Raw genomic sequence first — 24,786 nt, 5'->3', positions numbered from 1 at the left:
ATGTAAGGAGGAAACCCATTTTATAAACCAAAGAATCAGAAAAACCACAACTTGCATGCACAGTGTATATACACACAGAAAAAACTCTGGAAACACAAACATTAAAATATTAACAGTGGTAATATTTAAAGAGTAGGATTAGGGGAAGTTTGAGTTTTAGTTTTTACGTTGTCTGAAGTTTTACTATGAACATAAACAACTTTTTAAATTTATAGTAAGAGAATTAGCTTTATGCTGATTTTCTACCTTAAAAAGTCTGAATGAGGACTTACTATTTTGTTTTCAAATACTTGGGATTAATTTAGCATTATTTTATCATATCTGTTTATGTCACCCCTACAAAATTTTCCCTTTATCTACGTCATTGTTGTTCAACAGAAATTTAATGTTAGCCACGCATGTAATTTTAGAAGTTCTAGTAGCCAAAATAAAAAAAAAACACACACAGGTGAAATTAATTTTAATAAAATTAGTTTTATTTAACCCAAGATTGCTAAAACATCATTTGACGATGTGACCAATATAGAAATTGAGGTATCTTATGTTCTAATATTCTACTAAGTCTTCAAAATCCAGTGTGCGTTTTATACTAATAAGCACATCTCAATGTGAACACTGAATTCACCTACCAATTCTAAGTTTTTATCAGAAAATAACTGATCTGTATTTAAATTTCATAAAATTCACATTTGAAAAAGCAGATTCACATATCCAGGTTGTTCTAAACACACAAGTTCTCTGGTAACTGAATCAAGTAGTTTTTAAATTATATTTAAATTAAATATATTTAAATATTTTAAATTAGTTAAAATTAGATAAAATGAAAAATTCAGTTTCTCGGTCACACTAGTTACATTTCAAGTGCTCACGAGTTACATGTGACTAGTGGCTATTAAGTCTATACTGATCTTCTAGCTTCTTGTTTATAACTGTCTACTGTTTAATTCTATTTAGTTTTTCGTCACTTCAAACAAATCTGAGACCTTTAAACTTTATCTGTTTCCTTGTTTATGTACATATTCCACTGATTAATCTGATTTTGTGCCCAGTGCCACAATGATCACTTGTAGCTTGACAAAGTGTTTACTGTCGGGGGAGGGGGTCAGTAGACTGTCTTCCCACCCTCTCCATTTTTTCTTGGTAATTCTTTCTTGATCTGTTATGCTGTAATTTTGAATAATTTTACTTACTAAAGTAACGGCAACATGTAAATTTCATTTTTGTTAGCGAAGTATAGAAATGTAATCGATCCACCCCCCCCCCCCCGCCCCGAAACACTGAATGCTTTTATCAGATTTTCTCTCTCTGCAAGACTGGAGGGATGCAACAGTTACTTCCTGGTGGAGGTGTCATCATCATCCAGAAACTAAAGGCTACAGTTCACAGCAGGCAGAAATGGGCCCATCAGGACGTGGCTGAATCTCCTGAAGAGAGGCCATCTGTTCCCCAGCATCACTCAGGAAGGGATTTCTTTCATGGTCAAAAGGGGCGGGCACCTAATGGCTCACTATGGGAAATACAATTAATTATATGGTTTTCATGCCATCATCTGCCTTTACCAATAAGAGCTGCAAAAGATGTATGTCTCTGAATGACATAGAACTAATTTTTTAATATTGCCCTTGTATCTAGCAACTTTGCTGAATTCACCTACCAATTCTAATTTTTTTTCTGCATTCTTTTGAATTCCTATAAATACAATCATATTTTAAGGTGATGATTTTTTTTCTTTTCTAATTCTTATGTAATTTTTCTTATCTTATTATATTGGCTAGAACTTTTGTCACAATGTTGAATGAAGTGACTGATAGAATCTTTTTTTTTTTCTTTTTTTTTTTTAAGTAGGCTCCATGCCCCCTGGGGCTTCCAGTCATGACCTTGATATCAAGAGTCACAGGCTCAAGTGACTGAGCCAGCCAGTCTTTGCTTGTTCTTAAACTCAATTTCACCATTAAGAAAGTGGTTTGCTGTTGGCTTTATATATTGGTCCTTTATCAGATTTTTCTTTTATCAGAAGTTTCTTTCTATTCTGAGTTTCCTAGGAGTTTTTTAATGAATGAGAGATCAAATTTTTTTTTTAAGACTTTATTTATTTATTTCACAGACAGAGATCACAAGTAGGCAGATAGGCAGGCAGAGAGAGAAGGGGAAGCACGCTCCCTGCCGAGCAGAGAGCCCAATGCGGGGCTCGATACCAGGACCCTGCGATCATGACCTGAGCCGAAGGCAGAGGCTTTAACCCACTGAGCCACCCAGGCGCCCCGAGAGATCAAATTTTATCAAATACTTTTCTTCACTGCTTAAGATGATCATATTATTCTCTTCTCTTATTATGCAATTCATGTTAATTACACAGATCAATTTTCTGATGCTAAATCAACTTTGCAATTCCTGGAATGAACCCAACTGAGTCATGATATTGTTGGCTTTTTAAATTACTGGTGGATTTTTGCTTCTTCATTCATGAGGGAGACTAATTTGTAAATTCCTCCCTCATAATACTCTTGTCAGGTTGTACTAACCTCATTAAAACATACTGGGATGTATTTTTTTCTGTTCTCTAGAAGATGTTGTTACTAAGGATGTTATTTCTTTCTTAAAAGGTTGTAAGTTACCAATGAGGCCACCTGGGCCTAGAGTAATCTTTGTGGGAAAATTTTAAGTTATGTATTGTTTTTAAACAGATATAGCCCTATTCAATGTTCATGTTCTTATTCTGCATCAGTAAGTAGTATATATTCTTTGTTTTTCTAATTGTCCATTCCATCTGTCCCATTTTCAAACTTATTTGCAGAAAATTGCTCATAAAACACTCTTATGGAGGAAAAAGTTATCTGCAGGATTTGGAGTAATGCCTTCTTTTACATTTCTGGTATTATTTATACCTTCTCTCTTTTTTCCTTGGTCAGTCTTGCCAGGGTTTATCAATATTACTCTTATTCTTTTCAAAGATCCAACTTTGTGGTTCTTTTAATTCTCTCTACTGTACTTCTCCCCCTATATGATTAATTTCACTCTATGTCTGTGGCTTCCCTCTATTTTCTTTAGACTTATTTGGTAGTTCTTTTTTCTGACTTATTGAGAAATGTGGTTTTTTTTTTTTTTCTTTTCCAATTTTGCTTTTATAAAGCAGTGATTCTTGACCTTAGCTGCATATCACAGTCACCTGCAGAGGTTTCAAATGCTTGAGTCCCATCTGCAGAGATTCTGATGTGACTAGTCCGGGATGTGGCGTGGGCATCAAAAGCTTTCTACTGTGCTGCTACAGTTAAGAACCACAGATTTAGAGCCATACCCTCTAAGTACAACTTCAACTGTATCCAATAAGTTTTTAATTCTTCTTGCTCATTCAAACTGGTTTAAAAGTTCTGCAGTGATATTATGTAAATTTTTTTTTAAAGATTTAATTTATTTATTTGACAGAGAGAGAGATCACAAATAGGCAGAGAGACAATCAGAGAGAGAGATGAGGAGAAGCAGGCTCCCTGCTGAGCAGAGAGCCCAATGCGGGACTCGATCCCAGGCCCCTGGGATCATGACCTGAGCCGAAGGCAGAGGCTCAACACACTGAGCCACCCAGGCGCCCCTGTAAATTTTTTAAATGGGCAAATCCAATATATGGTTTTAGAAGTTAAATAGTTACTTTGGGGATAGAAGGGTGTTGTGACTGATGAAACACAGGGGAGCTTCTAAAGTGCACATTCAATGTGTGATTAACTCATTGAGCCAGACACATTTTATACGTGTCTCTGTAATTTTATTGTAAGCTTTAATATAATTTTTTAAAGAGAGAAACAGATCTCATACAAGGAGTAGGAATTATAAAGGCAATAACTGTCTTTATATATTGGTCCTTCTCAATATTAATACTAGAAGCTAGAAGGAACAGCATAATGCCATCTCAATTCTAATGGAAAACGATTTCCAGCCTAGAATTCTGTATGCAACTTTTTGATCAAATGGGAAGGTAAAAATCTAAACATTTTCAGACAGAGGTTGCGGAAAATTTACCTCCCCACCCCTTTTCTCAAAAAAGTCCTGGAGTCCTTAAAAAGAGAAAATAAACAGGGAGATGAAGACACAAGATCTTCTATTTAGTATCTTATATTTCAATATTAGAGGAAGGCAAGAGAAATTCCCAAGATAACAATCCTGCCGCAGGCCTCAAAAACTAGTGCACCTGGGAGTGGTGGGCTGGAGGGTTCTAGACACAGACATCTATCTCCAAGAGAAACTAAAACAGAAAGTGCCTGCTTGTGTTTGACCACAGATAGATTTTACTCAATTCTGTCAGAGTACAGGGAAAAATCAGGGGTAGCCTCTTAGAAAACCAAACAATTAAAAAAACAAAATTAGAGTGAGAGTGATTGCTCCAACCAAACAATGGGGAAGTACAATCACAGTTCCCCTGCTGTGAACGGGGGTTTTACAGTTATAACAACATAAACAGGGAGCACTGCGTTAGGCAAGCACCGTGATGTAACTACGTGACACGAGGGGGAAGGAAGGGATTTCTGTTTGCACTGGTGGTGCGTGGGGAGTTGCGGGTGAGGTTACATGAGATGAATATCCTCATCTACAAGTGGGACATCCGAAGAGAAACTGAAAAATCAAGAAACAGTGCAAGCACAGAGACGTGAAAAATAGCTAAAAAGTATAAAAATAAAAGAATCCCAAGAGCCTAACAAGCCACTTTAATCTTTCAAACTCTGGATAATCACCGGGATCATCCCTGATTAGAAGGAAGTGTATCTGTAGCACATATCAGTAATCATTATTAATTATTGTTTCAACCCCGAATTCTCCCCATATGAAGAACCAAAATAGCTACATTTTAGTAGCGAGTACGTGAAAAACGGCCCCCCAAGATCAGAACGTACAAAGCAAATGTTTTCATTTATCAGGTTAGGATGGATTTACACGATTGCGACTGACTCATAACTTTTCAGAAAGATCTAGGAAGTTAGTCTGATCTCTTGTGCCAACACAGGATTACTCGATTATCTTCTAGGAGTTGATAATTAATGGGATTAAGTATCTGAATCAAAAGATAAGATAAGGTTTGTAGAAGGGAAATTACCTGAAGAAAGTCACGAAGAACTGTACCAGGTCCATAAAATTGCTGTGCTGGGAGAAGGCAATCTGTGAGGGAGAAACAGGTAGTGTGAGGAGGGAGGCTACACAGGAGCGCTGGCAAACTTGGCCTTTTAGTTCAAGAGACACACATGAAATGTTCAAGGAGAAATTAATGAAATTGTTTTTCTTAAGGGAAAGTGGCTCATCCCTTTAGTTTCTTTTCTGGCTTAACCACCAACCCCAGTGTAATATAGTGAGGCTTCCATGCAAATTCCTAGAGCGCCTACCCCTCTGTTCTTGATATCAGATCTAAGTTCTTTTAGTGTGACCCTGAAGACGTCTCAGATTCCCTCCGTGAAAACCCCAATGCCATGCAAGCCAGTTGGCTTGCTACCTCCTTGGTAGGCCAAGGCAAGGCCAACTCGGCCTTGCCCTGGACAAAATGCTCTCCCTGTCTGCTTCAAGTTGGAGTTCTGGGACCTACCTGGAGTTGGGGAGCCTCATCTGTGACCTTCATCCCTTTGATACTTACGTGCTCAGTGAATACTCACTTCAGAGACTGTCTTTTTTTAAAAAACCGTATCTCAAAATTTAATACATTGAATATCATCTGACAGTCAATATAACACCAGTTGGAACCTAGGTAATTTTATCATATGGTTAATAGTTTTTATACCAAGAATATAAAAAGTCCCTTAAGGAGCTCATCTAAGACACCACTGAGTGGAACAGGCATTATTTTGTACATTACCAAGAAAAAATGCTGCCCATTACACTATGGCAAAATACTTTAAAAACCACTGACTGTAAGATGCATCACGATTTCAGAGATATCAGAACATTAAAAAAAATGAACATGTCAGGATTTATTGCTAAGTAGGATATCTGTGTCCTTTTTATTATAATCTGTAATACTCATAGTACTACCCAGATGTTATGGCATATTCCCTGCTTTTTTAAAGGGAACATAGCCCTCCTTGGAGGGACAACAGTACCATAAATAAAGCAATTATTGAATAAGGTGATAATTGCTCCAGTACAGACAGTAAGTACGACTAAAAGTGAGAAGTAAATGATTAGCAGCTTCTTTTTCCAATCTCACCCAACTCCCTATCTTTATCAGACAGCAGCTCCTATCCTAACGTAATGCAAGAAAGTGCTAGACCCAGGCCCCAGCACTGGGACAATTCAATGCTTCGTGTTCTTTTTATGGCCAGACTCAAAAGAGGCAGCAAGAGGTTTCCAGCGTTTGCCTTTTCTGATGGCCTTATTTTCTTTTTGACATTCCATAAAGTCCCAGTGCTACCTATTCAAGTCATAAGACATTATGGGGTACAGCATTTGCAGTCTCTCTGTCTCTCTAGCAACCATTTATAGTCAGAAATACAAAGATACACAGACTTTATGCCATACATAAGGAGAAACCCACATTCTTTCCTTTTCCTTAATTTTCTACAGTAACTAGTCACAAATAAGAAGACCCCTTGAGAAGACAGCCACCATCCTTGCATAGAGCTTTTTAGTACTGGAGAAGGACAATTATTTAAACAAGGTTATTCAATCTTGAGGCATGAAGATTCCAGGTTACAACACATAAAGAGCGAGAAGGAAACAAGTTCTAGTCCATCCACATCTGTTTATAGATTTTAATCTTTTAAATTGTCAGTGTGTCCTCAGTGTTTAGACTTCAACAGATCTGAGATGCTTTTTCTGTGTCGGGTGCCGGGATGTATGGAAGCTAACAGCGCCCTCTGAGGACTCCCAGGGTCTGTGCACCCTGTGCCACGTAACACTCTGCAGGGCTGGGATCACCACCACAAGCCTGACTTCTTGCTGATGCAGGGCCACCACCATGTTCACGTCTAATTCAAAACCACAATGAACCAATATAAACTGGCTGCCAGGGTGGCTGCTACCCAAGATTCACATTACTCCAAAAGGGGATCTCTTTTGTTAAATGTTATTCATCCAAGTCTCCACAGTTACAAGGTTTTGTAGGGAAGCAAAAGGCCTAACAGAAAAATGTTTATGAAAAGACTACTTAGAAACATCTAGTCTTGTTCAACACCCCACCCACCATGTCAGTGGTTAATCCTTGATTGACAGGCTGGTGAGCTTTACTGTCCAAACAGAACTTTTTTCTTTTTTTTTTAAGATTTGATTTATTCATTTGACACAGAGAGAGAGAGAGAGAGAGAGAGAAAGAGCGCATGCACAAGCAAGGGGAGTGGCAGGCAGAGGGAAAGGGAGAAGCAGGCTCCCTACTGAGCAGGGAGTCTGATGTGGGAATTGGGGGCTATCCTAGGACCCTGGGATCATGACCCGAGTCCAAGTCGACGCTTAACAGACTGAGTCACTCAGGCGTACCCAAACTGAGAGTTTCTGAGAGAGAAGAGAAGCACTATTAAAAAGTACACTGTAGGGGGAGCCCGGGTGGCTCAGTGGGTTAAGCCTCTGCCTTCGGGCTCAGGTCATGATCTCAGGGTCCTGGGATGGACAGCCCCGCAGGCTCTCTGCTCAGCAGGGAGCCTGCTTCCTCCTCTCTCTCTGCCTGCCTCTCTGCCTACTTGTGATCTCTGTCTGTCAAATAAATAAAATCTTTAAAAAAAAAAAGTACACTGGGACAACAAGCATGAATTGGGCTGACCCTCCTCAGCCCGTCACACATGCAAACCAGCCGCAAAAGCAATCTTGTGAACGATGAGATTTTACTGAAAGTGCTGTTGGAGAACTGATCCCACAAAACCACAGGCAAATGGAGACCTGGCAGGGTTGAAGGTAAAGACGTCTGTCCTTCAAGATATTCCAAAGGGGATTAAGGGAGGGCCTTGGGAAAACCCGATGAGGCCCTTGACTACCAAAGCACACTGCACAATCACATAGGAAGTGAAGGACTCCATCCATTCAGGCTCGGGCCAGGCTCCGAGCACTGTCTGCACAACTGGAGCCATACCTCTACTTACCTTGCTTCATAGCCCTTCCATGTCCATTTATTTCTGGTCCTTCTCTTTCATTAGAAAATAAGAGCCATGAGGACTGGGACCTTGCTGCTGACTACTGTGTCTCCAGTGCCTAAAGTAGTGACTGGCATGGAAGAGGTGTTTATTAAACATGTGTTGAAAAAGGAATAGGGTAATGGGAAAAATGATGACCCTACCTTCCCCCTCCCCCCAAACTTAGTGAGACCTGACTGAGTTTTCTTTCTTTTTTTTTTTTTTTTTTAATTTTTTAAATTTTTTATTTATTTCTTTGACAGGCAGAGATCACAAGTAGGCAGAGAGGCGGGCCGAGAGAGAGAGAGGAAGGGAAGCAGGCTCCCCACCAAGCAGAGAGCCTGACTCGGAACTTGATCCCAGGACCCCGGGATCACGACCTGAGAGGAAGGTAGAGGCTTTAACCCACTGAGCCACCCAGGTGCCCCTGAGTTTTCTTTCTTCTAAGAATCGGCTCATGGTTGCAACCATTAACTTAAATTTTGTTAACTGTAAAATTTAAAAAAAAAAAAATTTTTTTTGTGCTTTTGAATTTTCATTTTTCAAGACAATAAATTTTAATCAGCCCTTTCTTTTATGATTTATTATAAAACAAACATTGAAACAGACACTGAAGTGTCTGTGACTTTTCTGACACTGAAGATAATGGGGACTTCTTATAGTAAGATATACTTACTGCCAATTAGAACATGTCATTACAATTTATAAATAAAACTCACAGTGTCATTCTTCTCCCTTTCCAGACAGCAGGTATCACTCCCCACACTCCAGCAAGCCTAGAATTTATGTCCCCTTACATTTCTACAACCTGCTGCTGCCTTACTTTCAGCAATAAGTTTGATTAAAGTGTGCTTGCCTGGAAATAGGAAAAGGGAGGGGAAAGATATATTGTTTTTTTTTTTTTTTTTTTTCTAGTAAGGCTTTAACAGGCTACTTGACTTTATGCCACTGAGTAACTGCGATGTTAAAAAAGCTGAATTTAAATAGATATGGGTTGAATTCAGTTGCTCTTATATTTATCTTGACTAGTCCCCATTTTTTTTTCAGTGTCCTATTGCTACCCCTACAAAGTATGTGCGCAATTTCACTGCACTAAGAAATAGACTCTGTAGGATACATGTGACCATGATCATGTCTCATTTACAGTATTGAGCCCACCAGGCCCATTATATTCTATTTACTTCTATTATGAAAGACTACAATACATGTATCATTACAGAATAATCTAAAAGCAGGGATGAAAAAGAGGAAGGAAAACAAAAATGAACCTTAGGAAGCTTCTGAGAAATACTTATTAACATTTTACTATTTCACTGAAATCCTTCTCAGATTTTTTTCAGAAATGTGATCATACAGATTCATATCTTCTTTTCTTTTTTTATTCAGAAAAAAAATGAATATATTTTTATGTCAAGATATACCTGTGCCACAAACAACTCAATCTAACTTTGCATATTTAATTTACTCTGGACTTTTTTTCTTCTTCTACTATAATCATTGTTACATTAAACATACCTTGAGCCATAAATAAATAAATAAAGCGTGCTTGCCCAGAGACCCTCTGGGTGTGCTAAATAAATGTGAGAAACTCAACTCAGAAGCCCAGCCAGCCCCAGGACTGAGGATAGGATATGGTGGGTCTGCATTTCCCAAGCACTAATTCTGTGCTTCAGCCAAACAAGTGTTTTTAGGTTGCTCTACTATTGCACTTGGTCCTTGCATCACCAGAACACCCTGTCCACCCATCTGCAGTTGGGGGCCCCCCTGCCTCTTGCTGCCCAGCCCAAACACTCCCTTCCTCATTCAGTTGCTGGGATCAGTTGCTAGGAATTGGCTCTCTCTTCTCTATACTCCCAGTTCCTGACCCACTTCCCTCTCAGGGCATGGGACAGTCATATTCCACCTTATATTATGGCTATGTATGCAGAGATGTCCTGGAAAAAAAAAAAAAAGACTTCTATGCTCTTCTGTCTGCAAAGGTATCAATTTCTGACTTTCTAATTGTTGTGGGAGAAAGAATGGAAAGGCAATTCCCCACCTCCCACAGAGGCTGATGCACCTACCTCCAGAGAGCAAGTAACACCATCATATTCCAAGAACTAGGCCATGGTTCTCAAACTCTGGAGAGCTTACAAGAAAGGGCAAATCCTGGGGTCTATTCCTGCTCCTAAAGCTTTAAACTCCCCAGGTGATTCTGATGCCAGTGCCATTTTTACTTGGAAGGTTTGGTTCCCAAAGAAATTAACCTGGATCTTGCAGGGTGGTGTCATGGGGATGGGGGGAGACCAGGGTGGAGAAAGAGAGGGTAGTGCTTTGAAACAAACAGAGAGGCATGGCCCAAACCTTGGGAAAGGGAGGGAATGGAGAAGATGTTCTAGAGTTTTGAAAGTGCCAAGGAATATGGGAGGACTGCATGGTAGGCCTAGGGAGGCTCTCCGGCCTCACTGGTTATTCTGTGTCCAAATGACCAAGCCCATCACACATGGGAATGGGGACAGCTGCCTTCAAACAAACCTCATGGCCATAAACCAGGGTACCTGGAGCAGCAGTCAAATGAATGAGAAAGCCAGACACCTTCCCTAGATCTCTGGGCTCAGGTAAGCCCTGAGGTTTCTACGGTTCCTGAGAAGGGGATGGGGTTCTCAGAGAATGAATTTCTTATCAACTATGGTAGGAAGAGTGCTCTTTAAAAAAAAAAAAAAAAGACATTTCTTATATTCAACTATCACAGAACAATTTCTTTTTCTAACATCTGTATTTCTAATATTGTATTTCTAACATTTCTAACATTTGTGCAATCCACAAAATAGGTATTTAGAAACCAGTGAGCAATGGATAAATGATGCTGAACTGATAGGGAAAGACCACTGTTTAATACAGAAGGTTTGAAATGAGAGAGGGAAGGACCTCTAGTTTGCCTTTATCTTTTCCACCAAGAATGATCTTCACTATTATGAACACGCAACACAGGCAGAGGACAGGAAGGGATGGCTGGCTCCCCTGAGAAGTAAAGATGGCCAGCTTGTGGCAGAACCTGTTAGGCTCTGAGAAAACCCAAGGTCTGTGTGTACCTGACAGACTCCTTGGGGGCTGCTCCTGAGGCCAACAGCTTCATCAGGGCTCAACTCCGCCTGGTCTGGGAGCCTGTCCAGACCAGGGCCCCTCCGCTCTTTGACTCTCCCTGAGAGATGAGGCTCTGCAGACGCAGAAGATCTCACTTCAGGATCCGAAGCCTTGGCTGCCTCTGGGCTTCTGGCTTCACCACACCAACCTTGCCCATAGCTCTGGGCTGCAAGGCTGGAAGCCAGGAGAGAAATGATTCCTCCCATAAGAACTCAGGCCTGTCTACAAAGAGCTTTCCACTCAGGCCTCAGCTGTGTCAAAGATGGAAGACTCTGTGACCACATTAACCTGGGTCTACTGCCGCTGCCTCCTTGAGTTTTGCTGTGACTCCCAAAAACTTTCTTGTAAGAAATCTTGCCATTTGCAACCACATGGACAGATCTAGGAGGTATAACGCTAAGTGAAATAAGTCAGTCAGAGAAAGACAAATACCATATGATTTCTCTCATATGTAGAAATTAAGAAACAAAAGAAAGAAAAAAAGAAAACAAACCAAAAAACAGATTCTTGAGGGAGGGGGACTGACCTAACAAGGTGGAGGCTTTATTTTTATTTATTTATTTATTTATTGAAGATTTTATTTATTTACGACAGAGAGAGATAGAGAGAGGGAACACAAACCCAGGGGAGCTAGAGAGAGAGAGAGAAGCAGGCTCCCTGCTGAGCAGGGAGCCCAATATGGGGCTTGATCCCAGCACTCTGGGATCATGACCTGAGCCAAAGGCAGACACTTAACCAACTGAGTCACCCAGGTGCCCCGCAGAAACGAGACTCTTAACTACAGAGTACTGATGGCTACCAGAGGGGAGAGGGATGGGGGGATGGAGGAAAGAGGTGACAGGGATTAGGGAGTGTACTTGTGATGAGCACAGGGTGATGTCTGGAATTGTACACCTGGAACTAATATTAAGACTGCATGTTAACTATATTGGAATTAAAAAAAAAAAGAATAAAGAATAAAAGAACACGAACACAAACAAAAACCAAACCAAAATAATATTCTTTAAAACAAAACAAAAACAAACCGAAGTTCTATGTGGAGCTCTCTGTTGAGACCACAGGCCCTGGACTGGATCCCAATGCCCATCACCCAGTTGCACACATTACCCATCTAATGCTGGTTTGTGCTGGCACACAAACTGTATACACAGGCTCTGGTCAGAGCCTCAAGGCTAGTTAATTCCATTCGTTCCTGACATCAAGCTAACACTCACCGTCTGTGCACGCCCAACCTCCCACCTCAATACTGCTCTGTGCTTGCTTTCCCACGTGTCCTTGCAGCCATTCCTTTCACCACTCTAGAATTCCTATTCCATCTTATCATGATCATTAATAATTTAAAAATCATTAAGAACTGCATACACTTGGTTGGACTATCTACAAAGACCATAGCTAATCACGCAAAGCAATGTTCCTTAATCCTCTCCTTAAGGTTTCTCTCTTTGGCCTCCGCCTTTTTTTAGATTTCTTTTTTGTTCTTTTAGGGTTACCTTTTTTTTTTTTTTTTATCACTAATAAGTTTTATTTTATTTGCTATTTCTTGACTTAACCATGTTAGGCATCACTTACTGACTTCCTGCTCTAACGGAAGGTGACTGAGGCCACCATCCCCACCTGCCCTTCCAGTCAAGTTACATCATTGTTTTTAGTGCCTCTCTTGGTTTCTGTGGCATTATTCTGAGGGTGATGGTGTTGGGAAGGATGCCAGCAGAGACGGGCAATGGCTAGAACACCGCTGGATGCAGGGAAGGGATGTGCCTGTTAGCCACAGGCAGCCGCAGGAGCAGGAGACAATGTGGTGAGGCCCCCTGCAAGGCACACAGCCCATGGGGAGGAGCCCTCAGGCCTCTGATGCACCCCTGCTTGCTCCCTTTGCCATTTCACAGGGAGAGGTGTGTTAGACAGGGTTTTGTCCCTGACTCTTGACTGTCCTAGAGACTGTCCAACAGCAGTCAATGACTGGTAAAAGCCTAGTAAAATGCTGTGTCCTTCCTGCAAAGTGAAACAGAAGGCCAGTTCCAGATACATCGCAGCTGGCCTACAATGGTCCCAGCCAGTCTAGGCCACAGGCCTAGCTGAGGCTACCTTCAGGAGGTTAAATAATAAAGTGGGGCTTTAATATTGTTTTCTATTACTTGTATTATCTTTAAAAAAATTTTTTTATTATAGAAAATTTAAAACTTTTTAAAAAGTAGAGAGAACAGTATCATGAACCCAATGTGCTCATCACCCACATGTAATAATTACCAGCTCAAGGCCAGTCTTGTTTCATCCATATGCTTCCCCACTTCCCCCACAACCATATTATTTTGAAGCAAATCCCAGGTTTCCTATCGTTTCATTCTAAAATATTTCAATCTATGCAGTACCTCTTAACTACCTCTTTATAAAATTAGGATGCTTGTGTCCTCATCCCTTTCTTTTCTTCTACCTCTCAACTCTTCTGACACCATGCTAGAACAATTCAATCTTCTAATATCAGACTATGCCGAGTGGGATGACAAATTTCTGCCCCTGGTAGGCAGTCATTCTGTCAAGATCAGAAAAGGCTGTCAGCACCTTTAGAAAAGATGCAAAAGTTGCAAAAAAAACCAGAACAAAGTTCCAATACCAACCCCAAAGCTCCCATATGTACAACTACTCATCCATCTAGTGCTCATTTGTGACGTGTCTACTGCTGATCAGCTCTATGCTGTGACACTGAGGACACAGAAATCTAAGACACTGTCCTTGCCCTTAAGGAAATCTTTGTTGGGTGAAACGCCAGATGAGTCTACAGCTGTGGAGGCACAGATGAGGAAAGCAAGTTGCAATGGAATGTGCCTGAGGGTCACTTGATGGACCCCTCTCCTGGGTTTCTAAACAAGAATTCTACCTGGACTCCCCAACTCAGGTCCAGCTCCTTCCTTCCATTCTCCCAACTGCTGCCAGAAGGACCTTTTGAAAACACCGATCTTCATCACTTCTTGGCTTAAAACATTTCAACAATTCCCAGTGGTTTTCAGGCTATAGTTCCAGGCCCTCGGCCGAAACCTCCAGTCTCTTCCCAACAGCCTTCGCCTAGGTGTCCAGCGCTGCCACTTCACCTCTGTGAAACTCCCAGTAGTTCTTGAAGGTGATTGCATATGCCGGTTTCCCACCCCGAACACCCCTACTCCACAACCTCACTCTCCTGAGATTCAGCTCTGCTACTGCCCATCCTCACTTAGACTCAGGCAGCATGGGACACTCCCCTCTCTGCCCAGGACTCCCAGAAGCAGGGGGGCACAGCCTGCCACCCAGCATCAGACAGCCCCTCCTGTCCATTCAAGGCTGCTGCTCGGGGGCACAGAGTTTGCTGCACGAGGAGATGTTAAAGGAAGCCTCCCGGCTATGGAGATCACAGGGGAGAGATCTGCTAGAGATGGAGATTTACCTGTCCCAGCCACAGGTGGTATTCACAGACGGCATGGACGAGACTGTCCAGGGAGAAAGGATCCAGAAAAAATTCAAGGGAGCAGTGGTACTGAAGAATTAAGAAAACACAGCCAAAGTCATGGGTGAAAAGTGGAAGAGTAGAGGCTTTCAAGAAGGAATAATAAACAATGATCCTAATGAAAACCACAAGGTAGTACGAGAACCTCAAATGCCACTCTGAAACAAAGAAAGATTTATACTTTGAGTAGTTTAGTTCTAAATGTATTTCATAGCTTTATGATTCTTTAAAACTCTGATGGTACAGATCCCTAACACCAGGTGTAAACATGCATCATCATCATCATTACACAATACATACAAACATTAAAAGTGTACCTGACATTGTTCATAACAGCCGAAGAGTGAAAACAACCCAAGTATCCATCACCAGATGAATGAATAAACAAAATGTGGTATATCCAGACAATAAAATATCACTCAATCCCTAAGAGGAAGGAGTTAAGAATCCAAACATACTAAATATGGATGAATCTTGAAAACATTATGCTAAGTGAAAGAAGCCAGTCACAAAGGACCATATGTTATGTAATGCAATTAATATGAAATGCCAGAATAAGCAAATTCTATAGCACTAGAAAGTGGGCTGGTGGTTGCCAGGGTCTAGAGGGAGGAAGGAACAGGCAGTGACTGCTAGTGAGTACGAGATTTCTTTTGGGGATGATGAAAATACTCTAAAATTGATTGTGGTCACGGTTACACAATTCTGAATATACTAAAAACTACTAAATTGTGTGCTTTAAATGGGTGAACTGTACGGTATGTGGATTGTATCTCAGTAATGCAGAAACCAAAAAAAGTATCTCTGAGTCAATATAAGTTTCATACTTCCTTTGCTTAGGAAAGCAATCCTGTTAGCACCCATAAACATAACTCTAAAGTCTAAATGAAGGCTCAGTTCTCAATACAAATTCTGTGTTGGCTTTGCTTAGGAACACTAGCCTCTTACATAAACCAGCAGATGAAACACCCAGCATGGAGAGGGCTTTAATATTAGTTCCACATTACAGTAAAAACCTCTGTTGCAGAGCCAGTAACAACCCAGAACCCCAGCTTCACCGCCCACCTTCCTACCTCACATAAAACGTCTGTCTGTCCATTCTCTATCTTGAATAACTCCCGTCCCAAACCCTGGGCAAGGGTATGCCAGCTGAGTCCCTGCTTACTGGCGAGGACACCCAGGATCGCCTTCAGAAAGCAGAGGCTGAGGGAGGGGCGCTCACCCACAGGAGCAACTCACAAGAAAACAGGCACAACCGGCCCCAACAGACCCATCACCCTCCTGCACACAAGGCCTTCTCAATCTGGGTGGGTTTTGTTTTGTTTTGTTTTTTTAAAATTTTAAACTGCATCTATAAAGATTTTTCTAGTTGGTTTCAAATTCCCTCAGTGAGCAGTTATAGGTTTTGATCTGTTCCTAATTATGGAAAAGAATCCTGGGATTGGTTCAGAGGGAAGGAACTTGAGTTTAACATTACCATTTTTAAAGCACCAAGGTTTATGTGAATTCTGAGTAGAGAACTGGATTTCCTCAGTTATTTTGCTTTAAAAAATGAGAGTCAGAGACAAAAAGGCTTTTGCCTGCACTGAAAGCCATACTAAAATTTAACTGAATGGCCTACGCTGCACCCTGTTCTCTTCCTTCAACAAGTCTCTGCATTTTTACTGAATCTGGATCGTCTCTAAGGTGCATGGATGTGTTTAAGAGTGAACTACATGTAGGAAAGCTCAGGCTCTGAGGAGATTAGAAAGTACGGAAAGGCAAAGATCCCTCTGTTGAGCACAGCACACCCTTCACGTGCCCTGCCCAGGAAGACATGCACACACCCACACACGGTCCCGAGGGCAGAGACCCGGTGCCGTGTGAAGACACCGAGAGCACACAATGCCACAGGTCTAGTGCCCGCAAATACTACAGTTAGTGGTACCAAAGAGCGAAAAGACGCAGTTCCAACAGAACTTACCTGCTTGTTCAAGGAGAGCCTGGCAAGCTAAGTGGTGAGCTTGCCATAGTTTATTTTCGAAAGTGCTCCTGAATACAGCTTTCTTAAGTGGCTCTTATTCAAGTAAGTCATCTAGCCCAGGTAAAGAGCCCCCCCAAAATCAGGCAGCAAATCAACATCTCTTTGACTCTTAAACTTAAGATTAGTACTTTAAAAAATTAAGTGTGGGGAAGAGATCCCTCTGGAAGGAAATGCTCTAAAACCATTTCAGTGGCTTTCAGAGGGTGGAGCAACAGGGCACTGGGAGGAAAAAAACTAGAACTCAGCATTGGCAACAGCACGACTATCTCCAGCACAAGAGCCTGTTTATATGCACGGAGCCCTCTTTCCAAATGGGAAAAATGTCAGCAGTGTAAGTTAAAATTTTCACTAAGAATCTTAAAAATGTTAATTATTATTCAACTATATACAACAAAGCCCGAAGTTTAATTGACTCAGAAATAAGAAGGTATGTCAGTATGAAAATAATCCCAAGTTAAAACAAGCCAAGAAATAATATTTACTATACCCTAAATCAAATATTTTATATCTAATCTATAATTGGATAGTGTTACATGTTGCCACATTGAAATTGTCTGGCTGCAGCTTAGAGTTCAACCTCAATAGGGTCAAACAACCTAAAAACCTGGTTGGCGCCTAATATTCCCTTTACCTTGTTGGTGTGTACACTCTAATCCCTCCCCTTAAGTGTGGGTGGGCCTGATCTAATCAGGTCAGTGTATTTAATTATTTATTTGTTTGTTTGTTTTTAAACACGGGGCCTGAACCCATGACCTGACATCAACACCTGAGCCAAGATTAAGAGTCAAGACACCTAACCGACTTAGCCACCCAGGCCCCCAGATGACTGCTTTTAAAAGGGTCTTTGTGGGGTAGGGGAGGGCGGGGGGAAGGGCCTTTGGGTCAATCAGGATAAGTCAGAAAAAGTTGAAACTTCAGTAGATATACCTGTAATTTTGGTCTAAAATTTTAACTTTCAAATGTTATAGGAATGGAATCAAACAGTATGTAAATTTCTAGGATTCCCCCAACACCCTCCCAACTCAGTAAAATTTTCTTGGGATTCATCTAAATTGTTGTATCAACAGTTTATTTCTTCTTGTTGCTGAGAGTTACTCCATGATATAAAATAGGTAAAATCTTAAAAGCTGTTTAAAAAAAAAAAAAAAGCAGTCAAAGGATGCAACTGAGAAAGAAAAGCACATAAAAGGACTCAGTAAAAAAAAAAAAAAAAAGTATCCTGAAGATTAAACCCTTATTACCGGAGTCCTTATCAGAATCAGATTATATACTGTGGCTATAAGGGCTGAATGGACAAAAAGAAAAGCAGTGAAGAATGAGAAAAAGTAACAGTAAGAAAAATCAAAAAAGAAAGAGAAGTATGCAAAATAGGATAAGGAGAAAAAGAAAGCTGCAAGTTAAGTCCTGACTGGCCATAACAATTTAAGAAAAATCAGGATTCCCTTATAAAGAAAGTACAATGTCTAAGGAAATTTCAGCCGTGAGAATTAGGGCATAATTACTAAAATGCATAAAAGTTCCCATTTTTAGAATTAGTCCTGGACTATCCATTAGCCACGCAGATGCCGCTGTGTGAAAGGCCCGTAACTGTTGCCTGCTGGAACATCTGTTTTTATCCCTTCCAGTGTTTAATGACTCTGGGAGATAATACACTGCAGTTGTGCTAGTGATTAAGATACTTGGGGATAAAGTTCATATTTCTGACTAGAAGTATCTCATGATAAGCCAACAGAAGTTGAATCTAGATGCATCATTAAGGTGTAATCAGAAATGATCAGGTAGGGACACCTAGGTGCCTCAGTCATTAAGCATCTGCCTTCAACTCAGGTCATGATCCCAGGGTCTTGGGATTGAGTCCCACATTGGGCTCTCTGCTCGGTGGGGAGTCTGCTTTTCTCCCTCTGCCCCTCCCCCTGCTTGTGTGTTCTCTCTCTCTCTGAAATAAACAGATAAAACCTTTTAAAAAAACAGGTGTTTTTTTTTTTTTAACAGCATATTGAAGCTGCGACCTACCATAAACAAGTTGAGTGGCAGTCCTAGTATGCTATGCCTTGTTACAAAAAGCTACTGCCAGAATCTTAGTAAACACAACATTTTAAAAAGTTCTTTCTATATTCATAACAAATTATGACAAGCGAGAATTAGATTAAGCTCTTCCTGCGTCGTATTTTACTAAAATTTTGTACATCATATCTCCTGCTGAATTGTTTACTAGTAATGTTAAATGGAACTGATAAATAATTTTTACTTTATATTTTTATATAATCAGGTAACATGAAATATAATTTGATGTACAATTTTGCCTGTTACAGAGGGCATGCTAATTAAACTGGTATACACACAAAATATTTTGGCTTGACAAGAAGCTAAATAAATATTTCACTTTAAAAGAAAAGGGCTGTGATCCTTACTGAGTTGATTTAGTGTAAGATGTGAGGATTAGGTTGAAGTTCATTTATTTGTCGATGGTTGTCCACTTGTTCCAGCACTAGTTATTTGAAAGGCTATCTTTCTTCCATTGAATTAATTATCTTTGTTCCTTCATCAAAAGTCAGTTGGACACATTTATGTGGTTCTGTTTCAGGGTTCTGTATTCTATTCCTTGATCTTTGTCTATCCCTCCACCAATAACCACAAAGTCTTGATTGCTATAGCTAAACAGTAAGCCTCAACATTGTGGACTGTGATTCTTCCCACAATATTCTACTTTTTTCACACCTGTTACAGCTATTCTAGAATCTCTGCCTTTTTGTATAAATTTTAGAATAAGCTGTTTATAGCTACAAAGAAAAATCTTGCTGTCATATTTAAAATTTTTTATAATTGGTGTCACCTGGATGGCTCAGACAGTACCTGTCTTCGGCTGAGGTCATGATCCCAGGGTCCTGGGACTGAGTCCCACCTTGGGCTCCTTGCTCAGTGGGGAGCCTGCTTCTCCCTCTGCCTGTTCTCCCCCTGCTTGCATACATGCTCTTTCTGACAAATGGATAAATAAAATCTTAAAAAAATAAAGTTTTTTTATAATTGGGTTAAAAATATTTAAGATAAAATTTACTGTTTTAAGCATTTTTAAGTGTACGATTCAGTACTCTCAAGCACAGATGCTGCAAAGATTAGAGGACAGTGTGAATACCTTTGTGTTGATACATCTGAAAAAATGAAATAAATTAATGCCTAAAAAAAATTATTTTAAATGACTGAAACAGAAAATCCAAAATATCCTACAACTTTTAAAGAAGTTGAATCAACAGTTAAAAAAAAAATTCTACAAACAAAAAAATACTAATGATTTTACAAGGGAGATTTTTTTTTTAAAGACTTATTTATTTGCTTATTTGACAGACAGAGATCACAAGTAGGCAGAGAGGCAGGCAGAGAGAGAGAGAGAGGAGGAAGCAGGCTCCCTGCTGAGCAGAGAGCCTGATGTGGGGCTCGATCCCAGAACCCTGGGATCATGACCTGAGCTGAAGGCAGAGGCTTTAACGCACTAAGCCACCTAGGCGTTCCTACAAGGGAGATTCTAATCTTATATAATCTCTTCCAGAAATGAGAAGAAAACTCCTCAATTTATAATTACTAATTATTAAAGGTTAGTTTAACCTTGATAAAAAAACAGAACAAGGACAGCAAAAGAAAACTGGAACAGTGGTATCATTCACTGAGAAAGGAAGCATGGGGTTTGGGGCTAAGGTCACAAGAATGACTACGTGCCGATGGCAGGAGCTCCTGATTGTCCAGTTGGAGATGTCTAGGCAGCAACTGAGAATACTGGTATGGAGCGCAAGCAAAGCTGGGCTGGAGACAGAACTGAGAATCACCAGTACAGAAAGAGCACCAAAAATCCTGTAAGTGGGATGGAATTACCCAGGGAAACTGTGGGATGAAGACAAACGAGAACCAACGTCGGATTCCCAGATAATCTCAATGATTAAGGGAGGAGATTCCCTCAAGAGCCTGGCCAGAGAGTCAAGGAAAGAAGGACCAGGAAGACAAGAAAGACAGTGACTCCAATGACTCACTGAGAAGGAGAGGGGACTGAAGAATTGGTTGGGTGACTGGCTTCTGCTAAGACAGGACCGTTTTCAGGATGTGGTGAGGAAAGGAGGCAAGGCTGCAGGCTGAGGAATGAGTGGGTAAGAGGAAGCACAAACAGGGAGCCAACACCAGAGAACGCCGGCTGAGGAGGGAAGCAGAGAGTGTGTAAGATCAAAGGGAAAGCAGACTAGAGGATGAACACATGGGTGACCAGCTAGACAGAGAAAGGGAAGCAGTTGGTGAGAAAAAAACACAATACAAAGCCTATCCCCACATTGCAGGAACAGAAAGATTCTTCTTTAGTCACAGTCCCAAGGCATGAACACAAAATCACCAGGACTTGGTTTCAAACCCATCCTAACTGATCAGTGACGCCTTGTTTCTGAGAGTCGGCAGACAGCCACAGACCAGGCCCATGACCATGCTTCTGTGGCTAACACTGGCCCTGTCCCTGAAATTCACCCCACCCTGGATTCCATTTTCACCCCCAAAGAGAGGGGGTATAAAAGCAAAAAGTACGGAGGCAAGGCCTGGAGGACACAGCGGCAGATGACAAAGAGTAGAAATGGGCCATGGGTCTTGGGTAAGAGAGTCCACTGAAACCCTGAGAACTGAGAAAAGGCTCAAGATTGATAGCATCAGTGGCAGCAGCAGGTAACACGCCTTCAGGTCACACATACAAAACCCCTGTTATGTGGAGAGCTACGTGACCTGTGAAGGTGAGGCCAGGACTCACACAGGCCGTGCTCTTCCCCCACGCAACCCGATGCTGCTGCCCACTCCACCCCAATCTATCTTCTTTAAACTCTGACAGCAGTTGTGGCATCCTTCCATTGGACACTTCCACACTCTGGCTCTCACTGGTTTTCGGTGTGTTTCATTTAGCCCTACTTGATTCATTCCAGAACTGAAGCTCTGCAGGCTTTTTACATGGGAAGTGCTCAGTGAAGAAATGAATACAGCTGTAATTACCAAACTTGGAACATGCCGACTGCCTTTCAGAAGGGCTTATCGTTCTCTTTCTTAAGTGATTTAAGCCATCCCCACCACTGCCTTCCTTATGGTGGTGATGTGCTCAGCACTCCTTTGCCACAGACACTACAAAGGCAAAACAGTATCATATACCCCATTTACCTCAAGTTTTAAATTAGTGGATTTAGTCTCCACTGAAAAGTTTTCACTGTTGAGACCACTTCTTACCTGAATTTTGATGGGCCAGGTGAAATTACTGACATAAACGAAGAAAGTGATATTTGGGTGGTTGCGAAAATCAAACTTCTCATTAGAGAAGCTATCTTTGTACTCCTTAATGTTGGTTTTTGAAACAACAGGCATCTCTTCTCCAGCCTGGGTTCCAGCTGTCAGGAAGAAAAGAAAGAAATACAAGAGTCTATATTTTTGGACAGAATCTGCCCTCATTAATAACAACAGTCAGCACTTACTCAACACTTACGACGTTCCAGGAATAGCCTCTAAGAGCACAATCTCATCTAATTCTAACAATTTTCCTTATTCTCATTTACAGATCAGGAAACTGACGTTCAGAGAAATTAAGTAACTTAGTTCAGGTCACATAGCCAAGCAAGAAGCAGAGCTGAGATTTGCAGCAGGAAGGCTAATACGCAAGGCTGTGCCCTTAACCAGAATAGCTCCTCCAGGAGTCACTGCGGCTTCTCTCCACTTAAACAACCAGACACCTAGCTGTGAACATACAGATACCTGGGGCACCTGGGTGGCTCACTCAGCCTGTCCCCACAGGAGGCAAGGGCATGTATAACTGATGTCATTGACGCAATTCTAGGAGATAAGTACTGCTGTCTGCTCTTCGTGACAAATAACCCTAAGGTCCAGAGAGGGTTTCAGACACCTGTTTGAGTCTCCCAGGTCACAAGAGGCAAAGGTGGGTTTCAAACCCATCTGTCTGACTCCAGAGCCCCATTTCTCAACAACCACAGGAATTTCTCAATCTACTACCAATCTACTCCACTTGGAAGGTCTTCTCTAGGTATGTCTTTACCTGAGAAGCTGGCGGCCCAGGTGATGTTGAGGTTAAAGTTTTTGGAGGCATTGATGAACATGTCCAAATCCCTGTTTTGCTGATAAGCAGTGCAAATAGTTAGAAAAGTAATTACAACAGTTTCCAGATGTTAAAATAAAGAAGTAATTAAAATTTGCTACTCTTGATTTTAACTACAAAACAGATATTTTACAGTGTCTTAAAAGGAACTCATGCTTATAACGGTCAGTAACATTTCTACCCAATATAAGCAATATATCCCAAGTAAGTTTCATTTCTCTCTCATAAACATGCATGTGATTTAATGTTTTATCAAATGCCTAACTCCATAAGAAAGTAGGCTTTAGAAAGCCTCTGACCAGAGAACAACGACTTAAATTCTATGACCTATGTTAGGGGAATCAGCTTCCCAAGGATCCTCTGGGAAAATTAAAGATACCACAATTGGAAGATCTCGTCTAATTTATTTTGATTCTTGGTTTTAATGACTGAGAAAGATATCTCTGAGAAATGCATTGAGCCAACAGGTAGACGTGCACTACTGGCTACACTAGGTAAATTGTAATATGAATTTTCAGTTTTCACTGAAACTTGACTAATAAATCTTTCTTGTCTTCAAAGAATTATTTTTGCAAATGAATCAGATGTTGTATTTTTATATTTTACAAATGGATCCAATCCTGCTGGAATTCTTTTTCTTCAAAGGCCGGAAAACAAGTCAGAACAATAAGATTTTTAAGGGTGTTGTTTTGATGCTAATTACAGCACAAAACCTTAACAATGGACAGATTTCCAAATAGCCATTTTCAAAATGTGATCTCCAAACCAGGAGTTTCTCTCCCAAAGCAGTTAGTTACCTTCTTGCTTATTGATATAACCTCACCTTCCTCTTAAAGGGACAGCTCAAGTGTTTATTTTTAATATTTTGTGGAAGAATACTATTAACCATTATGTCTTTCCAAAGAAAGGATCAACAAACTTGAAATCCTAGTCCTTTTATAAAAGACAGAACATACACTTTAGATAACTCCATTAAATATTCTGTCATAAGATAAACAAGGAACTCCAGAGAGGTCAAAAGATTTTCATGGTCACTCACCTCATTAAGAAGTATTACCAAGAGTCTATTATGTTTATTCAAAAAATATTAACAACATCAATTACATCCTGCAAGACTGAGTACTTCAACCAATTGCTTACGAATAAGATATTAAATAAATTTCACGTGTGGAATTTTTGCTATAATTTTATTCCAAACTCTTTTTTATTAATTCCAGTCAACATAGCCATTCAAATGATATGATATACAGTGTGTCCACATAGTATTTTCATTTAAGGTCATCTATTATTTTTAATTCACTCTCTAGTACATTTCTTCTTAATTTTATCATTAAAATGGAATAAAAAAACAAATCTTACTTCCATTTGATTGTAAACATCCCATACTCTGGATTTTGTTATACTACTAATTCATTTATTTTTTAGATTTAGCAATGTTTGTTAACAATAACATTTGTTAACAAAGGAACACAACCTGGCTTAGTTATATTATTTTCCATGTATTTTTCATCATGTTTATGATGACAGGAATTTTGTAATGTTAAGTGGCTTTGTGTTATGTTGATGAGAAATAAACCTTCAAGGAGGTTACTAAATAATTTATCATCAAGTTTAGTAAAATTTCATTATGTACTGGAGTGGCCATTGAATAGACTTTATATTTTGTCAAAGATATCGTATAGGTGTGTCTTCATGTTCTGGACACTTCACTTTTATTTGTCATGCTATGTTGGGTCCCTTCTACCACCAGGCAGTACCTTACGTCAGGCTGGCGGTCATCATTAATGAAAGTAGATATAAACCCACATTTCAAACAGTTGTCCTACTAATTCCAATTGTTTCTGGTTAACTTCTTGTTGGACCTGGCTATAATACTTCACTGTTTTTACCTCCCAGTAAGGCCAACAACCTCCTATAGGCAGAGAAGAATGTCCTCTGTGGGCTCCCAGGCCTCAGTGACAATAACTTCAATCTGCAGCTTCTT

At 40.4% G+C, this 24,786-nt stretch overlaps 1 protein-coding gene across 2 annotated transcripts in view; it reads right to left on the bottom strand.

Annotated features, from left to right (window-relative positions):
- The window catches only part of ATRN (attractin), a 148,755-nt gene that overhangs the window by 23,492 nt on the left and 100,477 nt on the right, over positions 1–24,786 (bottom strand). Inside the window, exons 23-26 of one of the 2 annotated variants that reach the window (XM_059133815.1) lie at positions 22,743–22,821; positions 21,926–22,083; positions 5,081–5,142; positions 3,751–4,602 (exon numbers count right to left, since the gene is read on the bottom strand). In XM_059133815.1, the coding sequence (XP_058989798.1) occupies positions 4,554–4,602; positions 5,081–5,142; positions 21,926–22,083; positions 22,743–22,821 (348 nt within the window). In that variant the 3' untranslated portion in view covers positions 3,751–4,553. Of the gene's footprint in view, positions 1–3,750; positions 4,603–5,080; positions 5,143–21,925; positions 22,084–22,742; positions 22,822–24,786 lie in introns of those variants that run through there. The other variant, XM_059133813.1, reaches the window with a different exon arrangement.

Source organism: Mustela lutreola, chromosome 9 (genome assembly GCF_030435805.1).
Source record: "Mustela lutreola isolate mMusLut2 chromosome 9, mMusLut2.pri, whole genome shotgun sequence".
In the NCBI taxonomy this organism is placed as follows: Eukaryota; Metazoa; Chordata; class Mammalia; order Carnivora; family Mustelidae; genus Mustela; species Mustela lutreola.
Note: the sequence above shows the minus strand (reverse complement) of the source record. Positions and strands in the feature narration are given on the sequence as shown.